The 23,327-nt window shown below is 40.1% G+C and overlaps 1 protein-coding gene across 10 annotated transcripts in view; it reads right to left on the reverse strand.

The window, feature by feature from the left end:
- LOC111873860 (hepatocyte nuclear factor 4-gamma) overlaps positions 1-23,327 on the reverse strand; it is a 156,697-nt gene that overhangs the window by 17,438 nt on the left and 115,932 nt on the right. For 5 of the 10 annotated variants that reach the window (XM_033755232.1, XM_033755238.1, XM_033755233.1 and 2 more), the window contains exons 2-7: positions 7,414-7,606; positions 7,053-7,147; positions 5,307-5,440; positions 4,401-4,550; positions 3,047-3,167; positions 798-935 (exon numbers count right to left, since the gene is read on the reverse strand). In XM_033755232.1, coding sequence (XP_033611123.1) covers positions 798-935; positions 3,047-3,167; positions 4,401-4,550; positions 5,307-5,440; positions 7,053-7,147; positions 7,414-7,606 — 831 coding nt within the window. The remainder of the gene's footprint in view (positions 1-797; positions 936-3,046; positions 3,168-4,400; positions 4,551-5,306; positions 5,441-7,052; positions 7,148-7,413; positions 7,607-23,327) is intronic. The other 5 variants (XM_023868897.2, XM_033755237.1, XM_033755239.1 and 2 more) reach the window with 2 other exon arrangements.

Consider the following 23,327-nt stretch of genomic DNA (forward strand, 5'->3'; position numbering starts at 1 on the left):
AGCTACAATATATAAAATTAGTGAATCATGATGTGTTGAGCTGACTACATGCTGGATGGCCAGGGTTTGATACCTGACACTACAATATTAGTTGAAGGCTTTAAATTATGAAGGTCCTTCCCATATCTGTTATAGAAAATTGGATACTTGTGTATGTGTATAATAATGCAAATGTGTGTAGATCTTCATTTTATAATATAATCACACATGTGTAGCACCAATAGAATTTTGGTCACATGAAAATAAGGGCACAGCACAAATAAATGTGTGACTAGGATTGTGAAAGATCACAAAAAAAGATGTTGATGAGGACATGGTATGACAAGACACACAGGTAAATGAAGAGGATGAAGGGCTAAAAGAACAAGATAAATGCAATTTGTAAAAATAAAAACTAGTGTGTAGATTAATTAAATAGTAATATTATGTTTTAAATTAATAAGGACCTTCAGTGAGAAAACTTTATTGCGTGGTAAGGAATTAGAAAATCAAATATGTAATTCCATTATCAACAGTAAAACAGTGTCAGAAAATATGGAATTCAGATTTTGGTTCAGGCTTTTAATAATCAAGATAATACAAGCATTTGCTTTTCTTAAATTGAAAATTGTTGTGTAACCACAGCTGTTTGGTGCAGAAAATTTAAACCTGTATTTAAATGCCTGACAATGCAATGTTAACAAAATGACCCAGATTCCAGACAAAATGAAATTCAATAGTAAATAAACATATGTCAATTGTATGCTCTTGTAAGTGTACATGCATTTGAAACTGCTCCTGCAGTTCCTGTTACTTACTTGGATCAAAGAAAACAATGGCCTTCAAACAGGCAAACTCTGTGTCATCTATCTGCACTTCTGTCATTGGTTTGACTAGCTCATCCATGACCCGGGTCCCTACACGACTGATGTCTAAGTCTGGTGACACCCCAGAATCTGCAATGTTTGTATCTTCTCTTATTTAAGAAATTAGACATGGGAACATCAAGCCAACATTCATAGTTGTTATAATTCTTGTGTAAAGCACATACAAATGTTGTAAAATAGTAAAATTAAAGGTTATTACTGTTTTGTAGAACACATCTTGGTAACTTTTTAAAGTTTTGTGTTACCAAGACTGTAATGGAACTTTCATAATATGAAATCAAACACAAAATAAAACTCCACTGAAACCAAGAATTGATACAAAAATTTTTAGTAAAAACACTGTCTGCACCAGTTTTCTTGAGCTCATGCTCAGGCTTTTGGGGAGAGAAGTGGTGTCTGGGAGGATGGTGTATGTGCTGCTCTGTTCTACAGCCCAAAAGAAAACATGCTTTGTTGATGTCTGTACAGAGAATACAGAGCTCTAGGTGAATACCTGCCACGCCATAGCAGTGCTAGAGAGTACAGGGCTCAGGAAAACTAACACAGACAGTACCCCTATTCCGATCATGTGAAAGAAATTCTTCTTTTCAATATAAAAGTCTAAACCACATACCTAATTAAAATAAATCAAACAAATGCTGCAAGAGAAAACTAATAATTAATTTGCAGAGTGGGTTAGTTTTACTAGTTACACATAATTTTTCTGATATTCGTTGATCTTCTCCACTCTAATTAAATTTAGACATTAAATCTCTCTTTTGCTTTTCAGATCTCAACATGCTGATGACAGAAAGGATTTGTACCCCTAATTAATAACTAATAAAAATATTCATCCTGAATTTGACCGACGGACCCTCTACTTTTAGAATCAGAAGGTTCAGCACCATCTATATCAAATCCTGCCTTTGGACACAGTCATGAGTCAGTACCGTTCATCTCTTGCCCTCAACTTATTTCTCTAAACTGCATATTAATGTTATCCTCTCAACCCCTTGGTGTTACAAAGCTTTCCCCACTATGAGACCCATATTTATGTCTTTATAATGCCTTAATGCCTGTAAAATGGATTTTAGAACAATATGCTATGTAAGTAATGGCTATATATTTTATTGTCATATGTAAAAATGGCTGAATCACTCTTTAAAAAGAAGTACAGTTTAGACTAAGTTGTCAGTTGTTGGGTATATACATACATACATCTCATATCAATCAATATCTATCTGTACTGTTTTAGTTTACCTAATCATTCCAGCTGCACTATGGCCCTGGGGTGACTCAGCCTCTTACAGAAATGAGTACCAGGAATATTCTTTGAATGTTCTTGGGGGTAAAGGGCGGCCGGCACGTAAGGCTGACAACCTTACCGCCATCTATGAGCCAGTTGTCTAGAAAGTGTGGGAACCTCAACATCTCACAACCCTATGGGCCTCCATGGCCTGTTACAGGGATACCTTTACTTACTTATCTATCTCTACTGAGGATGGTTTGATGATGGCAGCTTGGTTGCCACAACATGTAGCTGTATAATATGAATGTGTTTTTAGGTGGTGGATGTAGGTGGACAACAACATAAGAGTGTAAATTACAACTACGAAGTGCTCAGGAAAATATTTTTGACTAAGGAGGCAGTATGGTGCAGAGTGAGGAACTGTGTGATTCACACAGGTCATTTGTACTGTTAGGATAATGAAATGTGATAGGCAGTTGGATGCTGGCTTATAACCACAGAGGCTTGGATTCAATCCCAGGATACCTGTTGGATGTTTGTTGTGATCAGAGTTGTTACTGGGAGATGTTTTTCTCCAAGTGCTTCAGTTTCCTCTGCAAATCATCATTCTACATGTTTCATACTAATTTACTGTAGCCTCTGCAGTGTGCACTGTTTATGTGTATAATAGGCCTATGTTGGTGCTTTACCTCTGATCTGTTACTTCACTGGGCTAAAGAGCAAAGAATTTAACTTACTTGTGTATTCATTAAATTCTTGTATTTATCACTTCTGAGTTAGGTATCATGTGACAGAAAATTAAAATTTATATGAGAGAGAGTGGATGCACAGTCATGCATTCCTCATTTATCTTTATAAAGAGCCTAGACACCGGATACACATTATTTTTGTCAAAAAAAGTAATGTACTCGTACTATCGTTGAAGAGTAAAGATGGTTAACAGAACATTTACCTGGACAGTGCCGGCCAATGATACAGTTGTTTCCGAGCAGCAAAACATCTTTGAGGTGCATGGAACGACGTGCCAACCCAAGCAGGAGATGTTCTCCAGCATGAGCTCGTAACAAGGCCACCTGATAGCAGTAGCACAGTGAAAATTATTTGATGTCTTCATGGCATAATGCATAATTAAGTAATTAATTTCACTTTGCCAATATACATAATTTGAGCCTTGAATAGGCTGGGAGGAATAATCAGCTGCTTTCATTATGTTAAGTGATGTAAAACTGGTTCACATGTGCCATGATATAATCAGGGTTGTGATTTATTTCTACCTAATTATCCATTACAACTTTTAATAGCAGAAACAATAATGACATACTCGTCAGTGATCTGATATGTATGATTCTGAGTGACTATAGACAGGGTTTGGGTTGGTAATTGGATCTGTTGACTATGGATCATTACCACAAGTGTATCACTTATGAAACCTCAGCCACTCTACTCTTTGTAAATCTATGATATTTCTGAACCAATCATAAGGATACTGGAACTTTATACTTCATCTTTGGATCATGATCAGGAATGGTCGGAACGTCCCTAAGAATACTAATTCGGGCCAAACTAGGTCAACCTGCATCACTAACTGGATATGACCAAATTTATAATGTAATCGTAACAGCCCATGCCTTCGTAATCATCTTCATGGTAATACCAATTATAATTGGAGGATTCAGGAACTGACTGGTACCTTTAGTACTTGGGGCCCCAGATATGGCCTTTCCACGAATAAATAACATGAGATTTTGATTACTACCCCCACCATTGACACTATTGACCAGAGTATGGTAGAAAGAGGAGCAGGTACGGGATGGACGGTATATCCACCCTTAGCAAGCAGAATGGCACAAGCTGGAGCATCAGTAGATCTTGCCATCTTCTCATTACATCTTACTGTTGTTTCTTCCATTTTAGGAGCAGTAAACTTCATTTCATCAACAATCAATATAAAGCCCATAAACATGAGACGAGACCGAATCCCACTATTTGTATGAGCAGTAGCAATTACAGCTTTACTTCTTCTACTATCATTACCAGTTCTAGCTGGAGCAATTACAATATTATTAACAGACCGAAATCTAAATACCTCCTCCTTTGACCCTGCCAGAGGGGGTGACCAAATTCTATATCAACACCTGTTCTGATTTTTTGGACACCCAGGAGTATGTATTTTAATTTTACCTGGGTTTGGGATAATCTCACACATCATCAACCTTTCAATTACAAATGTCACCGGTTGAGAAGTACCAAAGCCATCAGTTTTTCTCTGTGTACATACATGGTTAAAATTTTAAAGTTCTGAGTACCTGATCATCCAGCGGCAGTTCTATGAAAGCCGGGATGTATTTGGCCCACTCTACAAGAATCAATAATTGCTGTTTCATTGAGTCACAGACATCGTTGATGTTGGCTATCTGTTTGTTTGATAAGTTGTAGTCACTTTCTGGTGAGGTCATCTGTAACAGAGGGAAATTGTCTGTATATTTATATTCATTCTTGTGCTACAAGAACTTGTATTCCATTTCTCAGACTGGTGTTAAAATTTGCAAATAACATTACTCTGCCCATGTAAGGCCTTCCAAATTTAAATTATAATTATTTATAAGCAAGAAGTAGACCCTGGAGATACACACATATAGATTGCTGATTTTCTTTCCAAATGTAAATTTTAACGCTATAAAGCATGATTTTTGCAAGGATTTATGGTAATGGTGTGTAAGAAAATACTGCACGCTCTGTACTAACCTCTCCATGAATGTGAATATTCTCTGAAAAATTGGATAGGTCCTGTATGAAATTAATTGGTGACAAAAGATTTTTTCTCACTTTTTTAATTCCTATTCAGACCATTCGTAGTGCACGTGGCATGTCACATGATGACACCTGCCCCATTCACACAGCTGCAGTGTCACACCACACATAACTGATGTGAGTCCCAACTGGAGGGTCCTGAACTGGCTATGCCGACAAACTTTCCAGGACAATGCAAAATTTGTTAGTGTAAAAGGAGAATATCTTGAAAAGGAATGAGAGTCCGGTGGTCCTGGCATATATGTTCTTTTTATAACAAAATATTAGAGTCCAAGTAAACGGTGAACCATCCTAATATTAAAATTCAAGGGCTTTCTCTCACAGCAGTAATACATGTGTCCTTATGCACTGATGTCCAGGTTTACCTCCAGATTTATTTGTCAAGACTTCATTTTACATACCTCAAGTGCTGCTCCAACTTGACGTGAAAGCATCTCTGCATTTAGCAAGGATGCACATGACAGTCCATTTCCTGAAGCCTGTTCCTCATAGCTAGTCCTCCGGGAACTGATACGATCTCGCTCATTTTGTACCGCTGAAAGTAACATAGTAATCTATCAAGATAGATCAAATTCTGTGACAACTTATTCTTTAAGTCAACACTTAATTTCTCATTTCTTTCATTTATCATCTGCCGCCAATACAATAGGCCATTTATGGTGTATTTATTAGATAATTCACTCCTGAGGAAAGAGTATCCAGTACCCTTTGAAGAGGAGGCTAGGATGCTAATCTGAACATGGCTGTGAAGGAATTCATAACCCTGCTAAGAATCCAAGTTTGCCTAGTCACTAACCAGTCACTTTACTGACTGAGCTATACCCCTCAATAGTATTCATAAAAAAACATCAAATAACAGTTTATTACAAAAGTGTATTGAAACGCTCGTTTATTTTTTTTGGGGGGGGGGTATCAGTTGTCAAGAAATTCACCTCCTTGTGTGGAAGCAAAAGGTTCATTTACTACATTCATAACAGCCCACTGGTCTCTATCCTGAGCCAAGCAAATCCAGTTCTGCCCTCCCAACTATGCCTAGGTTCTCCAAGTCTTTTTTTTTATTGCAGGTTTTCCACCAGTCTTCTATGCATACATGTATCTCACATCTTCCATGTGTGCTACATGCTCAGCCATATCATCCATACAGAATTACTCGATTTTTGGACTTTTTCCATCATTGGGAATTCTAGGTAACAGAGGCCATGACGTTTTGGAAACTGGATCTGTTTCCATCTTCAGGTGAGAAAGGAAAATACCTACTCAGTTGGGCCCCTTAGAAACTGAGTAGGTGCCTTCCTTTCTCACCTGAAGGCAGAAACAGATCCAGTTTCCAAAATGTAATGTCCTCTATTACCTAGAATTCCGGACAATGGAAAAAGTCCAAAACCCCAGTAATTCTGTGTGTCATCCACCATCGTCAGAACCCTTTAGAATCTACTCATATCATCCATCTTAATTTGATCTTCCTAATAACATTTGCTTAAGAGTACAAATTAAAACATTCCTCGTCATGCAGTTTTCTCCATTCTGTTACTCCTTTCTTTGGTCCAAATATTCTGCACCCTATTAGTTGATGTTCATCACTTAATGCTAGACAAGATTTCATGCCCATACAAAACAGCATGTAAAATTATAGTTTTGAATATTTGAATCTTTATATTTTAAATAGCAGATGAGAAGATAAAAGATTCTGCACTAAGTAGTAACAAGAATTCATTTAATGTAATTTTCTGTTAATTTCTTCATGAATACAATTCTGGCAAAATGGACAAGAAGACAAAGTCAAAGAGCAAAACTTAACTTTTAGGAAATGGCAAGGGATCGATCATATTAAAATTAAAATGAAGACAGAAGACGCCAAATATTTATCGCATAATTAGACAAGTGCATGCTGCCAGAGAAAAATGGTTAACCCTCCTGAAGGGAATGGACAATAACAGACTCCCAAAAGGTGTAGTTAATTACAAATCAAAGGGATATAGAAATACATGTATAAGGATACTACTGAAAAGATCGCTATGAAATAAGACAGACTTGAACCTAATCCATGGATGGCAGAATAAGAAGAAAAAACTTGTTATTAAAATTCTGTATTCTTATGTCCTTTAAATGAACTTCTCAAGACAGCTATGAGCGTCTACATGTCTTACCTTCTTTCTTCATTCCAGCCTTGAAGCATTTGCGTAATCTACAGTACCGACACTGATTCCTTTTGTCCTTATCTACAATACAGCTTCTGCTGAACCTGAAAACACAAATCTTTGTATTGTAAATAATTGTGACTTGTATACTCTGCAGTTTAAGTACTGAAACATAATGTTTCTGTAATAAAATACAATTTCATAACACCTGCCCTCTTTTAGTTAATATGTGTTACCAAATACTGAAGTTCAGTGGCTAGCATTGTTGCTGTGTATTTGGGAGGTCGCTGGTTTTCTCATTTTGGCTAAACACTTCTTTTTATAACTGATGAAATCATTAGAAATAAATGCAGATTTGTGTTCTGCTTACCGGCATGTGTACAGATGATTCTTGCGGACTGACCTCCTGAAGAAGCCCTTGCAACCATCACAAGAAGCTGCACCATAGTGCTTGCCAGTAGCACGGTCACCACATATAGCACATTGCTGGCTGATGGTACCCGAGCCTGCCTGTAGACTGGCATGGAGGGTCGAGTTTCCTGCCATCTGCAGCTCCGTGTCTGCTGAAAATAAATCGGAATACTGCAGATACTTGTACAGTATCATCATATCAGCAAGTGAACTCTTCACTAGTTCAACCGTAAGTTCCAGGATGAACACTTTCATTACCTAGTTTCCTTCAATGCATGTATTTCTGCAGATTGGCCAGATCATATTTTGCATATTTTCCATTGGTATAGATTATAAGGCATAGCAGCCTTCACCAAGTTCGAAATTTTAACATGCAAACAAGTGTTATATACAAACTTGCTAAGAGTGATTATAGTCTATGGAGATACCGGATTTTTCATGGTTCTACAGTTATCACTCAAACTCATTTGCCTATCTGACCCAAAGTATGTGTTATGCTTGTTTTCTGTTAGGTTGAATGATACACTACAAGGACCAGTAACTGCATTCCAGTGGGCACCTTGACGCCCACTGACGAATTTCTAGATGCTTGAAAAATTTCTTAAATACAGTAATTTCATAATTGTCCCTGATGATTGCTAAGTATATGCTGATTTCTATGTACTGAACTTCTGTCCAGTGTTGAGGCTTCCTGAATGTTTGAATTCTGTTCGTGCACTGTGATTGTTAAGTGGTTCATATATTGACATATTATTCATTAGGCATTTTTGTGAGATGTAATGTCCTAAACAGTGTGCTGGAATATGTCTTGACATACGAACACAAAGTGCAAAACTATCTGCATGCAGCTGTTTGAGTTTAAAGGTAATTTCTGGTAAATGAGTGCAGTCTGCTTTAAATTATAAGCTGTTCCTATTTGCTTGTCACCCAAAGAAAGTTGGCCATCCCTGTTATATTCCATCTACAAGTTGTAATATGTGTCTGTTGGTCATAGTCTTATTCTGTTAATATTTGAGCTTTCGCGTTTGTGAAGGATCACTTTGTGATCTTCTTGGTTATGACACCCAGAACTCTGGTGAGTGGGTACAAATGTTTCGGAGGAATATTGCCTCCATCATCAAGGTAAAAATGAGGAGGGGCTAAACAAATCATGAAAGATAGGTGACCAATCAGAGCCTGGATAGGAAAAGGAGGACAAAGCATGGACAAATGCGAATTGTATGCCCTAAAAGTGCACCTACACAGACAAGGAAGACCAACAATGCTTGTATTTTCATGTACGGAAAAAAGGTTTTGTTTGGGGGGGGCATAGGCCCTAAAACGGGCAGCTTCTCAGGACCGGAGGAAGAAGCTGCACCAGTATATGCACAGAAGGAAAATTAAGAAGAGAGGAAAGAGAAAGTGCCCCTCTATAGATCCAAGGAAAAAGAGCCATTTTCAAGGCCACCTACAGAGTAAACGAAAATCAGGACTTATACTTTAAAAGACCTTGCATTCCTTCAGGCCGCCTTGACCTCACGAAGAAACCGTCTTTCCTGTTCATGGTGTTACGATGGAGCTCTGTAGCTAGCGATTTCCCAGTGATCAGTCCGTGCATCTAGAATCTTTGGCCAGGATATTGATGTCATGTATGTGCGCTGCTACAACTGACATCCGGATATGCTAATGGCGCTCTTTGACCCTAGTCACTGGCATTGAGCATGGCGTCTGCAGTAGAGGAAATGACACTCCAATATGTAGTCGTATGTTCAGTTTAAATGTTGACTTGAATTGTTTGATCTGCTGTTCGTCCCGATTAACCAGTGGAATCGAGTCATGTATAAACCAATCCATCTACTCGTATGAATCAGTTATACCGGCAAGACATGAGTATCCAAATTAAGTTTTAGGACCCAAATGTGTTAGATAGAATTGGTTGATCAAAATAAGTTACAGAACTGATGAGTGAGTTTTAGTTTCTGGAGGTACGCAACGGGACGCAAGCTGTTACATTTTTTAAAGCCTTAATTGAAATAAATTAATAACACTATTGGAGAACTATTACATGCTGACTGAGGCTGGAGTGGTCTCCAGTGGCATAACCTTTGTACCAGATTTCATGAAAATTGGTTAGTATATTCGATAGTTGAAAAGGGGGCACGCACACACGTGAGTATTCAGTACATGAAGAGAAGAGTGGCCTTCGACAACAAGCCCGCAAATCAGAATAGAAGGAACAGAGATGCGTTTTCTGTGTAGCAGCTGGATCCTGCTACTGGCATTTGAACCGAAATGGGGCAGTGCTGATATACCGATGAATTCTAAGTATAAGAGAATATCACTAAGAGGGTGCATTTAGGAAGAACAGATAATTCCTGATCCTATATCAAGCAAAAGGAAGGAGAGAATAAGAACATTCAAGAATGCGATGAAAAGAATAGTTTACACAATTTTGCGAGTTCCTTGCACAGCATGGACATAAATAAGAGGTCAAATCTGTTCGTCTCTCCGTTCACACGTGTTATTTCTGAAACTACAAAACGAATTTCTATTAGTTTTGTATTGAATGAATGAATGTATAAGGGGTAGGCTTTTTGGCCCTTGCACCGTGACCTATAGTGGTCTATTGTGTTTCTCCTTTATTGATGATCCCCTCAGCAGTCCCGCGCTTCCAATGAAGCGCAAGATCTTGTACGTGGGGGCGTCAGAATAGTCACTTAGTTCCATAAGATATTGACCCAAGTGACGTAATCTTAAATAAGCTAAGGCCTCACATTTGCACAGGATGTGTGTGGCTGTTTCGTTTTCTTCTTGACACCTCTCACAAGTGGGACTATCACTTAGCCCCAGTTTGAACAGGTGTCCTTTGAGGTGACAGTGTCCTGTAAGTAGTCCTACCACCCATCGTAGTTCGTTCCTGTTTAACTTTAACAATTCCTTCGTCCTCTTAGTAGAAGGTCCTCGTATGAGTCCCTTTGCTTGTCTGAGTCCAGTTAAGGATCCACAGTATTTCTTGTGTTGCATGTTTGTCCAGTCTCCAATCTTAGCTAATTGGCCTGCTGTTTCGTTTCCAGCAATACCCTCATGCCCCAGCACCCATATCAGTTGTACCCTGTTATGTTTGGCCAGTTCCATGAGGGTTTGGTGGCAAACCCAGACCAATTTTGTGTTGATCTGGTGTTTGTCAAGCGCTTTAAGTGCAGCTTGACTGTCAGATAGAATGTAGATGTTCCTATTTCTATAGTTCCTATCTAAATTCTCCATAATACATGCCTTAATGGCATATACTTCTGCCTGGAATACTGTCGTGTACTGCCCAAGGCTGAAACTAAGTTTCCGCCTTGTGCCATAGGAGAACACACCAGCTCCAGTGCCCTTATTTATCTTGGAACCATCTGTATACCAGATCAGTCCCCCTTTTCTATCTGGCCGAAACCCGTCTTCCCATTCACTCCTGTCAGGAAATCCTACCGTGAAGGGTTTTTCATATACATGTCTCAGTATCATTTTGTCAGACCCCATTTGTAATATGGATTCTTTTTCATGTCCTGAGTTATGTATGCATGGCCGAAACCATCGGATCTAGGTATCCATTGATCACTGCACTGGAGACGGTAGATTCCTGCCCTGGCCTCTGGCCTCTGCCCTCTGCCTCCAACTGTAGATGCAGTGGAGGGAGTCCAAGAAGTATCTCCAGTGCAGCTGTTGGAGATGTTAGAATTGCTCCTATGATACCTAAGCAAGCCAACCTTTGCAATTTGCTAAGTTCTGCCTTGCTTGTCTTGAGTTTAACTCTGGGTCACCAAACTCTGGCACCATAAGTAATTATGGGTCTTACAACCGCAGTATATATCCAATGTACAACGTGCGGCTGCAGTCCCCAAGTTTTACCAAACATGGTTCTGCATGTCCAAAAAGCCTTATAGGCTTTGTTAATGACTTTGTCCAGCTGCTTTTTCCATGTCAGTCCCTTGTCTAATTCTAGACGAAGGTACTTGACATCGCTGGAGAGCTGGATTGTCTTACTGAAGAGTGTCGGTTCCTAAAGGTCCTTTATATTTCTCTTCCTAGTAAACGGTATAATTACCGTCTTATTGGGATTGATGGAAAGACTTGTTATTTCACCCCATCGTTGGACCATGTACAGAGCTTTTTTAAGACGCTCTGATAGGTCGAAATGAATTTTCCGTTTATGAGGATTGCAGTGTCATCAGCATGTCCTACTGTATAACACCCATCTTCATTAAGTCCCCACTGGAGATCGTCAACAACGAGGCCCCACAGCAGACGCGAAAGTACGCCCCCTGCGGACACCCCGTAGACGCGGACGCCCCACCGGTTTCTCCTGATAATGTAGCAGCTATGGTTCTGCTTTCTAGCATAGCATTGATCCACCTACATATTGCAGGCTCTATGCCATGCCTTCCAGCAGCCTGTTTGATTACATCAAATGAGGTTCTATCGAAAGCTCCCTCTATGTCAAGGAATGCTCCTAAGGCAATATCCTTGTGTTCAATCGCACTTTCTATGCGTGTTACCACATTCTGTAGTGCGCTTCCGGTAGATTTACCTCTTTGGTAGGCATGCTGGTTTGGTATTAAAGGTGCACACCGAATATTCTCCGGCGTATTTAATTTGAGTTCCTATCATTTTAGTGCAACCGAGAAGGAACTTGATATATACTGACCTAATTAAGGTTTACATCTTTCATTTGAATCAGTTTCCATGTGATTAGTTTTTAACGAAATACAATAATTTCATAATCTCCTCTGCAGTGTAATATCTGTGTAATAATTAGCTCTGAAGTAATAGATTTATTTATATCTTCAATGAATGAACGTTAAGCCTAATGATGTATGAAAATTCGCAAAGAACATATTTGAAAATTGTTCTCCACTGGAGTAGGCATAGAGTTTTCACCTTGTATTTAAAAATGTTGAAAAGTAAACTTAATAATCATAAGCGGAGCCGAAGTGAGCTTAATTTGCGGAAATGATAACAAAGAAGAAGAGGATATAATGCAGCACAGCATTACTAACACCCCGGATGCAAGCAAGAGAATGACTCAAATGATCTGAGTCATTTTCAGCCAGGTTCATGGAGACATGTTGCTCCTAGAAATAATCACCGACCTACTTAGTCATTACATGACAGCTAATTTTCTTAAAGCTGTCCATCGTACGAAACATGCTGTAAATAATTGAAAGTGAGCTGCCATCCTAGAAAAACATTTTCGTATTTATTGTTTTATAGCACTCGTGTGAGCAGGCCTGGGATAAACAGGTCCATTTCAGAAGCTTTGTTTGCAGCATCGACTGCCTCGTGGTCCTTGATGTTCTCTTGTTGCAAATACAAGCCTAATCACGCTTCATTTGAGTAATGAACTAATCTTCCTGGTATTCTGTACGTTTCACTCTTTCGTTTATGTAATTCCAGTTGGAGTTGTATTCGTATTTATTTTATATCTCTTTTTATCAAGGAGTGCCCTTCTCTGGATGCAGAAACTCAGTAAGAAATGTTACGTGCAATAAGATTTTCAGCTATCCATTGATTTCAACAGCCCGCTCTCAAGTGGGTCCATATAGAGTTTTGTTTGAACTTAGGGGATGGGCTATAAAATTAAATTCGCAGATTACTTGATGTGACCATGTCTGAGTACCCGATCATTGCTGTGTTATAGCAGAGTGACAGTGGGGGAGAGAAGTTGCCAAAATTCAGTTAGAAGATTTCGTTTTTAAAGGAATGAGATGGTCATCAGTTAAATTACCAGCACGGCTGAATTGTGTTTACTAATTTGTGTAAATAATATAAACGTAATTCAGCAAAATCTGGACCGATTTTACCAAGTTATAGAATGAACCAATTAGAAACGTTCAGGCACGCCGATTTGACGTGTATACCTTGACGTCGAATTCTCATCAGCCGCACATTTGACGTAACTGACCTTCCTTTCGGAACTGGAGCACGCGTCACAACTGATTTTGATATTGTTTTATACATTTTATTTCTGATATTCTGCTTAGAGTTCGAGGCTTTAAAAATGTTGTAAACCGAAATAACGTCGACTGCCTGCAGCGATTTTCACCGCGACATCTTTAGTAATTTCAGTTTTCCCTTTTAACAAAGTATCTAGTTATTTTAACATGCTGACCCCTAGAAGCATGGCCGCCAACATTAAAATCCCGTCTAAGTTTGGGGCAGTTCCTTATAACCCTCATGTACTTAGTTTAATTCAGTTCTATTCCCGCCTTTAATGCCTGGCTCTTCAGTTGTGCCAGTACCTGTCCAGTCGTTCTTGCAGGTCGCTACAACATATGCATATCCCGGTCTATGAAAATGGTTCCTCTAGGATTCATTTCAGCGTTTCATATTGCTTTATCCAGAACAATATCAAACGGAACTGTAGACAAAGGCTGACGGCCAACAATGTTCCGAATGAAGTAGTTACAACTTAATATATTTATATAATATATATATAATATAATTAATTATAATTAATTAATTATATAATTAATATATTTCTTAACGAGAAAAACCATCACGAACCACGTTTACCAGATACCGAGTGNNNGCATAAAAAGGGTGAAGCTGAATTTCCTTCCTCGTTTGCAAATTTAGTCATTTCAGATTTGAAAGAACAATTTCGGAAGCGATTTGATGATTTGAATTCCAGTGCCCAGGAAATTAGGTTGTTTCAAAACCCGTTTGACTGTGATGCTGCAGATGTCCCAAGTCAAATTCAAATGGAAATTATTGAACTTCAGGAAGATTATCATATTAAAGACAAATACAAGGAAGGAAATTTGATCGAATTTTATAATCTCTGAACTCTGAGCAATTTCCAAATCTAAAGAAATCTGCTTGTAAAGTTATCTCCATTTTTTGGGACGACATATTTGTGTGAACAAGCTTTTTCCCAGATGAAGTACATCAAGTCGAAATACAGGGCAAATTTATCCGATGCACATTTAAAGTCGCTACTTGTGATTAGCGTTTCAAAATTTGAACCTCAATTTAATCAGATTTTAAGAATGCAAAAAGAATTCCATCATTCACATTAACTGTTTTATTATAATTTGTGATGAAAGTATGAGCATTTGCTGCTACTGTCTGTTGTCATTAATATACGATAATTTATTCTCACGTACTTTGTATTTAGTTTAAGATATTCTGTGCTTTCAATAAAACTCATCGGCCCGTTGAAAGTGCTGAATTACCTAATGTGGCCCGCGGTTCGAAAAGTTTGGAGACTCCTGTTCTATAGGATCTAAGCTTCAGCAATTGGGTTGCCCTTCTTGTACTGGACTTTGACACTCCAGTCTCTTGGGCCAGATGTTTCAGTGATTTTCTAGGTGTGTTCAAGTCTGGTCACTATGTCATCTAACTTCTCAGTAAGCAGTTGGGAACTCCATCACGAAATTTACATCGAATTTTCGCCGACATTTTCTAGCAGATCTGTTTTCCACACAGGTGTCATACAGAAAAACACGTTGCTCTACAGTGCACCGCACCATAATCCACCACACTGCTCACTAACTGTAACTGAGAACAAATGGCTAATGGAGCTGAGAATTGCTGCCTACTGTTGGCAAATCATAAACAAACTCTCATGCATGAACCGCACTTCTCGCCGTGAAACACAATACCGTCAAGCGGTTAACAAGTTAATTACTTCCTTTCATTCCAAATGTTATCGGCCGTCTGGCATGCTGATTCATCCAATAAACTCGTATGCGCCTCGCGGCAAGCAGCGCACCGGTCGCTGTGAAGCGCAGAGTCGTGAACCGGACAACAGAATTAAAAGAAAAACTCTTTGTATATACAGGACTATGCGACAGTTGGTTGTGCTTGTTCCAAAATACGTATCGAATTGTGACTGCTTTACTTGCAACAATGTTTATGTACTGAGTGTGTTCAGAGTACAAACAGACCTACAGAAAACCAAAATCTCTAAGATAATATAGCTTCAGTTTTAATTATTGACATTGTTTTGAATAGTAGAAGTAAATTTCTAGTGGATGATTAACTATACATAATGAAATAGTTCTTGAGAAGCCAACAGCAGCTTAGCTAGTTGAAAACGTTTCAGGCTAACGTGGAACTTGAAGATGCATTACAGTCTTCACAAGAACCTGTCGCTATATTCAATGCCAGATGAATCCAGTCCGCACTCTCCCACCCTGTTTCTCTAAAAAATGCTTCAGTATTGCCCTCCCATGAAAGTCCGGTTCTTCCAAGTGGTTTCTTCTCTTTAGGTTTTGCTGCCAGAAATATGCATGCACGTCCCACATCTCCCGAGCGTGCTACATGCCTCGCCATCTCATCATTGTTGAATTTATCATTGTAGTAATATTGATGTAGAGTAGACTTCCAGTGTTACTGTAAGACCTCTCATGCAGTTTTCCCCAGACTCCTGTCGCTTCTTTTTAGGCATAAATGTCTCCGCATACTGTATCCAGTCTGTGTTCTTCCTCAATTTCGTGTTCATACTACTCATTGAGTAAATTCGCTTCATTTAATTCTGGTTCGTATGTTCAGTGCAACCGATACTTTACGTACAATAAAGCTTAAATCAAATTTATCACTTCTCTCAAAAACTACTCACCATATGAAGATTGTTCCGCGACATGTACGTAATAGGTCTACGTATTTCATTGCAATTCATTTGAAAAGTTTTTGCTGTACGGTAAATATGTAACGACGCACAAGCAAATGTAATGTATAACTGTATGTAGTGTCTACAGTAGGCCTATTAGTACTGCAGAAGAGAACGTTAAATGTCAGTTACGTGTGCAAAATCGCAAAGAACGCATGAGCACTCCACTGGAGGGAGCGGATTCAAATCCTGATGAGGATATTGGATTTTTCAATTGACCTAATCCTTCCAGCCGCACTATGGTCCTGGGGTCGACTCAGCCTTTAGCAGAAATGAGTACCAGGAATCTTCTTGGGGGTAAAGGGCGGCCGGCGCCTAATGCTGACAAACTCACCGCCATCTGTGAGCCGATTTTCTAGACAATGTGGGAGTCTCGACGTCTCACAACCCAATGGCCCTCCACGGCCTGTTACATGGATAGCTTTAGATTTTTTAATGCCTAGTCTGGTAACTTCGGACCGTCAGTGCTATTTGCGAAAATATCTGTAGGGCGCACTTGAAAACCTTCTTTATAAAGCCCTTGCATATACGAAACGCAAAAATATGCACGTCAACCATCTTGTGCACCGTAAATGCTTCGGTCCAGGCGACTCGAAAGCCATCAAGGAAATCCATCCCGTACTCAGGAAATAAATAGGTAAGGGTCCCTATTCTTAACTAATGAGCACTACGCCATGAAGGCGTATGGGGGAGTGGATGTATACATCCACATTTTCTTGACCTCGGCACTAGCCGGAGATGAATGGTCAGCTTCACGACCCGGCCGCTTTATCGCTGGAAAAGAGCCCCTGGTACCCATTGGATAGAAGCTTGGGTGAACCTCAGAGCCGGTCTGGACGACTTGGAGAAGAGAAAACTCCTTACGCTACAGGGACTCGAACTCCGACCCCTCAGTCTTCCAGCCCGTAGCTAGTCGCTATACCGAATGCGCTATCCCGACTCTTCTACATCCCACGAATATTTTATCGATGTAACTTCATACTAATATCGAAAGTGGTTACTTCAACCGTGTTTTCTCGCTGTACTCACCAGTTCTTTTGGACTTCGATCCTTCACAACATGGGTTCAAGCTATTGCATTTACAGTCCAAAGGTCAGTGTGCGACATTTGTTCTTATAATTGGATGCGCTTTGGGATAAGTCATGCTCGATAAGAGACAAAAATAAATTAAACACATAATATTTAACTTGTCGAGTGTACCTCACATCAGACGCCCAGGGCGCTGTACTTAATCACTGTCTGTGTAAAGCATTTCTGTGAGTGCGTCAGACCGTGAGTAGACAACCTTACGGAAGAAAAGTGCTATATGTTGACCGGGCCCTCCAGTATGGCGATTTTGGCTCCAACATTTTGACGAAAACAAAATCTAGTGGCTTTCTAATGCTGATGCAACCTCAAAGATATTTGGACACAGTTTCAAACTTTATGCATTAAACAATTTATAACAACGTCCAGTAATATGATTATGGTGGATGGACTGAAACACATGGGACGAAACAGTTATGTCTTGGGAGAAACGGGAGAAGCACGGAAACCTCTGGACAAGAAGCCGGTTCCCGTGCCGAATTTCAACCGGGAAACTTGAGCAGAAGCGCTAACCGCTACCGCGCGATCTGCCACTGGAGTTCATCCCTGGAGTGCGCAGATCATGTTCCCTTTTTGAAGACTGATGTTGCTCTGCGTCCCACAGGAGCCGATGGGTTCGAATCTTGGCTGGGGATACTGTCTGCCTGGTTTGAAGTGTTTCGTGTTTTACTTTTCCGCCCCTCCGGGCAGACGCAGCGATGGCACTTCGAATCAGACCATGAACACTGCCTTCCGAATGCTTTCCAATCCATTATTCACCGATCATCCTATCATTGGACCCTGCATTGTCTGAGCAACGGACTCCGCCGCTCAATGAACCATAAATAAATTCTTACGTCCCTATTCCAGTGTTCTTCGCCTTATTGGTATATTAACCTCGGGCTTAAAGCAAAATAATAATAATTTAGAAATGTATAAGACAGCGTTTACTGACAACATCTGCTGTGTCCATCTTCTCGTACCGCTGGAATCTCCCTGAAAATGTAGTACTCGTATTATTCTGGCGTACAATTTTCGAGTTTGTCCATAAAACTTGCGTGCGAAGGAGAAGCTCTACAAGACAATAAACAGAAGTTTAAATCTTGAACTGAAGAAGGGGTAAGGGAACGAGGAAGAGAAAAAAGGAAGAAAATAAGGAAGTGAGGATGAAACAGGACAACAAAGAGGCACCGAAAGAAAGAAATTTTAAAATAATATTTGACTACGATCATGTGCGTTGGGTAAGAACTGGCAAATTTTATCTAATGCTGAAACTGTATGAACTGAGTCTCAGCTCTTTAACCGTGAACGCTGTGGGCGAAATTTCAGAGAAAGAAGACCAAAAATGCTTCCACACTGCTTCTTTAACACTTCGTTTCTACAGTAATACTTCCAATAGTCTATGACCATTTTCGTAATATAATTTTGTGGTCCGAATCGCATCGTCAGAGGAAGGGACAGGAAGTCCGATAGAGTACGATATTTAAAATTAAAAACTATCCAACTTCGCGGAACATAGTCCTTCTTGAGAAGCTGGTCTAGATATTGTCCGCCGTTCATGGAACTCGAAGTTTCATTCCAAGAACTCACCGTTGGACGGTGCGCCGAGCCAACCGAGTCTCCCTGTGCTTTCAAGATCCATCTTGATAACAAACATAAACTCCCATTTGCGCCTCTGTCCCCCAAAGCATCTCAGTCCAGGTTTTCCGAATAACGTTTTGTCTGGGCCCTACCTAACATAAAATCAGCCTGTAAGTAAATTAATTTACATAGAGCTATATATATATATATATATATACGAGTGTGTAACTTGGTGCCTCATGTTAAGAGAAGAGCTTCAGACAGGATTCTCAGGAGAATATGTGGATTTTAAAGAATAGTGACACGAGACTGGAGAGACTTATATAAAGACATTCATCATTTGTGATCTACTCTTCATCAGATGTAGGAGCATGTAGCATGCAAGGGAGAGAAGAAAGGCCCTGGTCCGAAGACCTGACAAGAGGGACCCACTTGGGAGAACTGGGATAGCTCGGAAGCAGGGTATGGAAGAGTGAACTGGAGCCATGTGACTCAGCATAGGTACCAGTGGCAGACTGTACTGATCACGGTAAACATTATCTGGGCCACTTGTTCGAACATGGCTTCTCAAAAAGGATTCTATTCCCTGGAAACGGTCAGTCTAGAGAAAGCGCTGGAGACTTGTATTCGGGAGGTGTCCGGTTCGAATCTCGGTCATAACACCGGCTATCTTGACTAAGGATTCTTGTAGTAGTCCTAAGTTATTTAAGTTCATCATACATTTATCGTCCTGCCTTTCGATTGTGTGTAAGATACTGAACATCGCGTTAAAAATCCAAGGGAGAAAATAAAATACTCCATGACGTTAGCTAGAGTTAATTATTTATGTAATTTAAAATTTTAAAATAATTAATTTGGTATTTACAGAAAAGAAACGGGAGAAAACGAATTGAATGTTCATAAACATTCGGATGTTTTACATTGCGATAACATTAATAAGAATTGTAATAAAGAGTGGTTTTCTGTAGATCTGCCCAAGAGTTTTAGGTATTCGATGGNTGGCGCCGCTCATAAATCGGTTGCTTAGCATTTTTCCGTTTGTAATTACGTACATGCACAACTTCCCTTGTGTGTACAGTCGACATTTCCTGAATAAGTCATGAATGACTTCACCAGCATGAATAATTGCGGAGGGAAGTTTGATAACCGCTTATCAGTGCTATGTGCATAGTCTCACACGCATGTAATGTATACATGTACAAGTATGTGTTTTTATTATATTCAAATCTGTAGTTGTATAGAGCTACATTATTAGGAAAAGGATATGGGCGGGAAGTGTAACATGCGTGAGGTAAATGAGATATGCATACAAAATTTTAATCGGGAAACGTGAAGGGAAGAGACCACATGGGAAACCTGGGCCAATTCTCGAACAACACTGTCAGGAGAAAGGGGAGAGAGTCAACAGCGCACGGTACAGCGCCGTGCTGGAAGAGAAACTGGAGCCTGCAATTGGCATTCGTTGTCGCGGACTCCTACCCAGAGGCGCCCTCCTTCTCCATAACAATGTGCGACCACACACTGCTGCTGCAACAGTTACCCCCCTTACAGTCCAGACTCGCTTCATCCGACTGTCATGTGTTTGGCACGCTTAGGGACGCATTGCAGGGACGAAGACGTCACAGCGATGTCGAGGTGCAGGAGACGGTGCATTTCTGGCTTCGACAACAACCCAATACTTTTTTCTTTTGTGCTGGAAAACAAACTTGTCGAAAGATGTGAAAGGTGCATTGCAATGGACGGTGACTACAACATCTTATTTGGATCTGTATGTATGAGGTGAATCTCAATATAACGCAATTTGCCCTTGCTTGTTGAAGTCCCTACGCAACTGCTGCACTGTTCTAGGAAAAGTAAAGGGAGACAACGTAGCACAGCAAAATTCTACGGGCACAAGACGTTACGCCCTCAAGACTACCCCTGAAAATGAAATCTGCAGCCAGTGCGACAGGATGCTGAAGTGCAATGTTACTCTTACATTGTCTGTCGCCGATCCAATTTGTTTTTCGTCCGATCTGACATCGAAAGGGTCACCGACTGAGAAGAATTTATGCACTAACGTCTTTGTATAGGTATATACCCGAACTGTTGCAGAGAGTAGGTTTCTTACGTAATGGATAATCAGTGCGAAGTAGTAGTTAGTGAAGAGATTCGTGCTAAACGTCAGGCCAGGCTGGCTGCTGGGAAAGTCTGACGTGCATGTTGCGTAACATGAAGACGAGCTTTTGTTCCCCGCAGAAGATAGGAGCACCATAGTCTTGCACGATATATACCACAGTGAAGTGTCTGACGTGCGCTGTATACAACAAGAAGTGATTGTGTAGGATGCCCGATGAAGCGATTCTGCTGTTTCGAGCTCTGCCTTAGCGTCCATACACTACCCGACTTAGGCACTGCCAGGATTCTGTATTCGAGGGTTTTCCTACCATGTTCGGTTGGTCCCTTGTCGCCACATCATGGCGCGTCCTCAGGTTGATGGAGGGTAGCAGCGAATACAATTAATAAGAAGTCGCAGATAGCCGACAAGTTTGGGGTTGAACGTGGGCCTAACAACTCCTCACCCTAGAACATAAGCTTGTTATGAAATATCACAAAGGGTCTTGGGCCTGGGCGGATCATTTGGATAATTTTCTAAACGTTCATGCTCCAACAGAGGGTAAAACTGATGATGTGAAGGACATCTATTAGGAATTAGAACTCGTATTCGATAAATCCTCTAAACACCATACGAAAACTTTGTTAGGCTATTTCAATGCCAATGTAGGTAGGGATGACATTATCAAACCAACAATTAGGAATGAGAGTTTGCACGAAATTAGTAATGGTAATGGAGTTAGAGCAGTAAACTTGGCCACATACAAAAATCTGATTGTCAAACATGCAATGTTCCCACATCGTAACATTCATAAATTTACTTGGACATCTCCGGATGGGAAGACGCACAATCAAATTGACGATATTTGCATAGACAGGAGACAGCATTCTAGTGTACTTGATGTCCGATCATTCAGGGCAGCAAATTATGATCCTAACCACTGCCTGGTCGTGGAAAAAGTTACAGAGAGGCTTTCAGTGAGTAAACAAACAACGCACACAGTTCTTATGGTGAGGAGGCCCAATCTCAAGAAATTGAACTAGGTAGAGTGTTAAGATCAGTATCACGTTGAAAGCTGAAATACGTGTAGGTTCGCAGCTTTGGAAAACTTAGATACTGAGGTAGCAGGCATGGGGGTAGAAGAGAAATGCATATGGCCTATTGGTTGGAAAGCCAGAAGGAAAGAGAACACTAGGAAGACCAATAAGTAGGTGGGTGGACAATATTAAAATGGATCTTTGAGGGACAGAGTGGGGTGGTATGGATTGGGTCTATCTGGCTCCATGTAGTAGGGAGCAGAAAAGTGCTCTTGTGAACACGGTAACGAACCTTCGGGTTCCATAAAATGTTGAGAAGTTCTTGAGTAACTGCACAATGGTGGCTTCTCAATAAGGGCTCATCTCCATGAAGTTAGTAGTTTTCTTAGGGGTAGCGGCTAGTTTTTGAGGCTGTTTAAATAGAAAATTTGGGTACAAACTTACGTTTAAAATGTTTAAGACTATTTTTACTGATCGCCATGGAGTATTCAGGATATAAACGTATTTTTAGAACATACTTTCAAATGGTACAATATTATTAGTAAGTGGTATATTTCTGTTTTATTAATTTTCTTTTTTCAAAACTCAGGCGGAAGGAGCAGAAACCTGGCTTGCCCGTCCCTCCTTTCCGGCTCCCATGTCAGATTTAATATCGGCGGCATATTGCATACGAGCTGCTCGGCGTGGACGACACAGAACACGCAGCCTCGTTTATTGTTACGTTCTGGGCCGTGTTTATTGAGCTGTTGCCTGGCAACGGGTTGATTAAATCTGTTACATTATATACTACCCAAACATCCTCACCTATTCATTCGTTAGTTATGCTCATAATGTGCTGCATTCTGGTGGCGAGACACGAACATATCAACGTTTAGATTCTTTCTACATTTTGAAAAATAAATTAACAAAAGTCTGTACCTTATTAGACAAATTCTCAAATAAAACTTGTGCAAGTGTAAATTACTGTTCCTTCTCCTTTTTTGCGGTTTATATTTTCCTTATATTTAAAAATAAAAGTAGGCTTATGAGATGACCATGCTGTCTTCGTATCTGAGACTCCCCCTTTGTGTTCTAATATCGTCCTGGCTTTCTTTAACCTGTCCTGGCAAATGTTTGTAGAGTACCTTAAAATTAACCACGATCGTCTCCTTTCATATCCTGACAGATTCACTGTTCATACAATTTGCCATCTCGTTCGAGGCGATGCAGAGAATCGGCACATTCTAATTGACGTGGCTAAACTTTTGTGCGGCGGGAACAAAAAGCAACTGTTACTGTGGACTTAACATCTCTCTGGCCTTGGTTTCCGATGACCGTGCACCTTGAGTAAGGAGAAGTTCGGTCAGTTGGTAAAAATTGAAAGAGAGACTTGATCATATGCGTAATCACTGCAAACGCAATCAGAAAACATGGTTCTTGACGTATGGACTCGGCGAACGAATGTTTGATTAGTCTGTTAC

This window comes from Cryptotermes secundus, unplaced genomic scaffold (genome assembly GCF_002891405.2).
Source record: "Cryptotermes secundus unplaced genomic scaffold, Csec_1.0 scaffold414, whole genome shotgun sequence".
Classification (NCBI taxonomy): Eukaryota; Metazoa; Arthropoda; class Insecta; order Blattodea; family Kalotermitidae; genus Cryptotermes; species Cryptotermes secundus.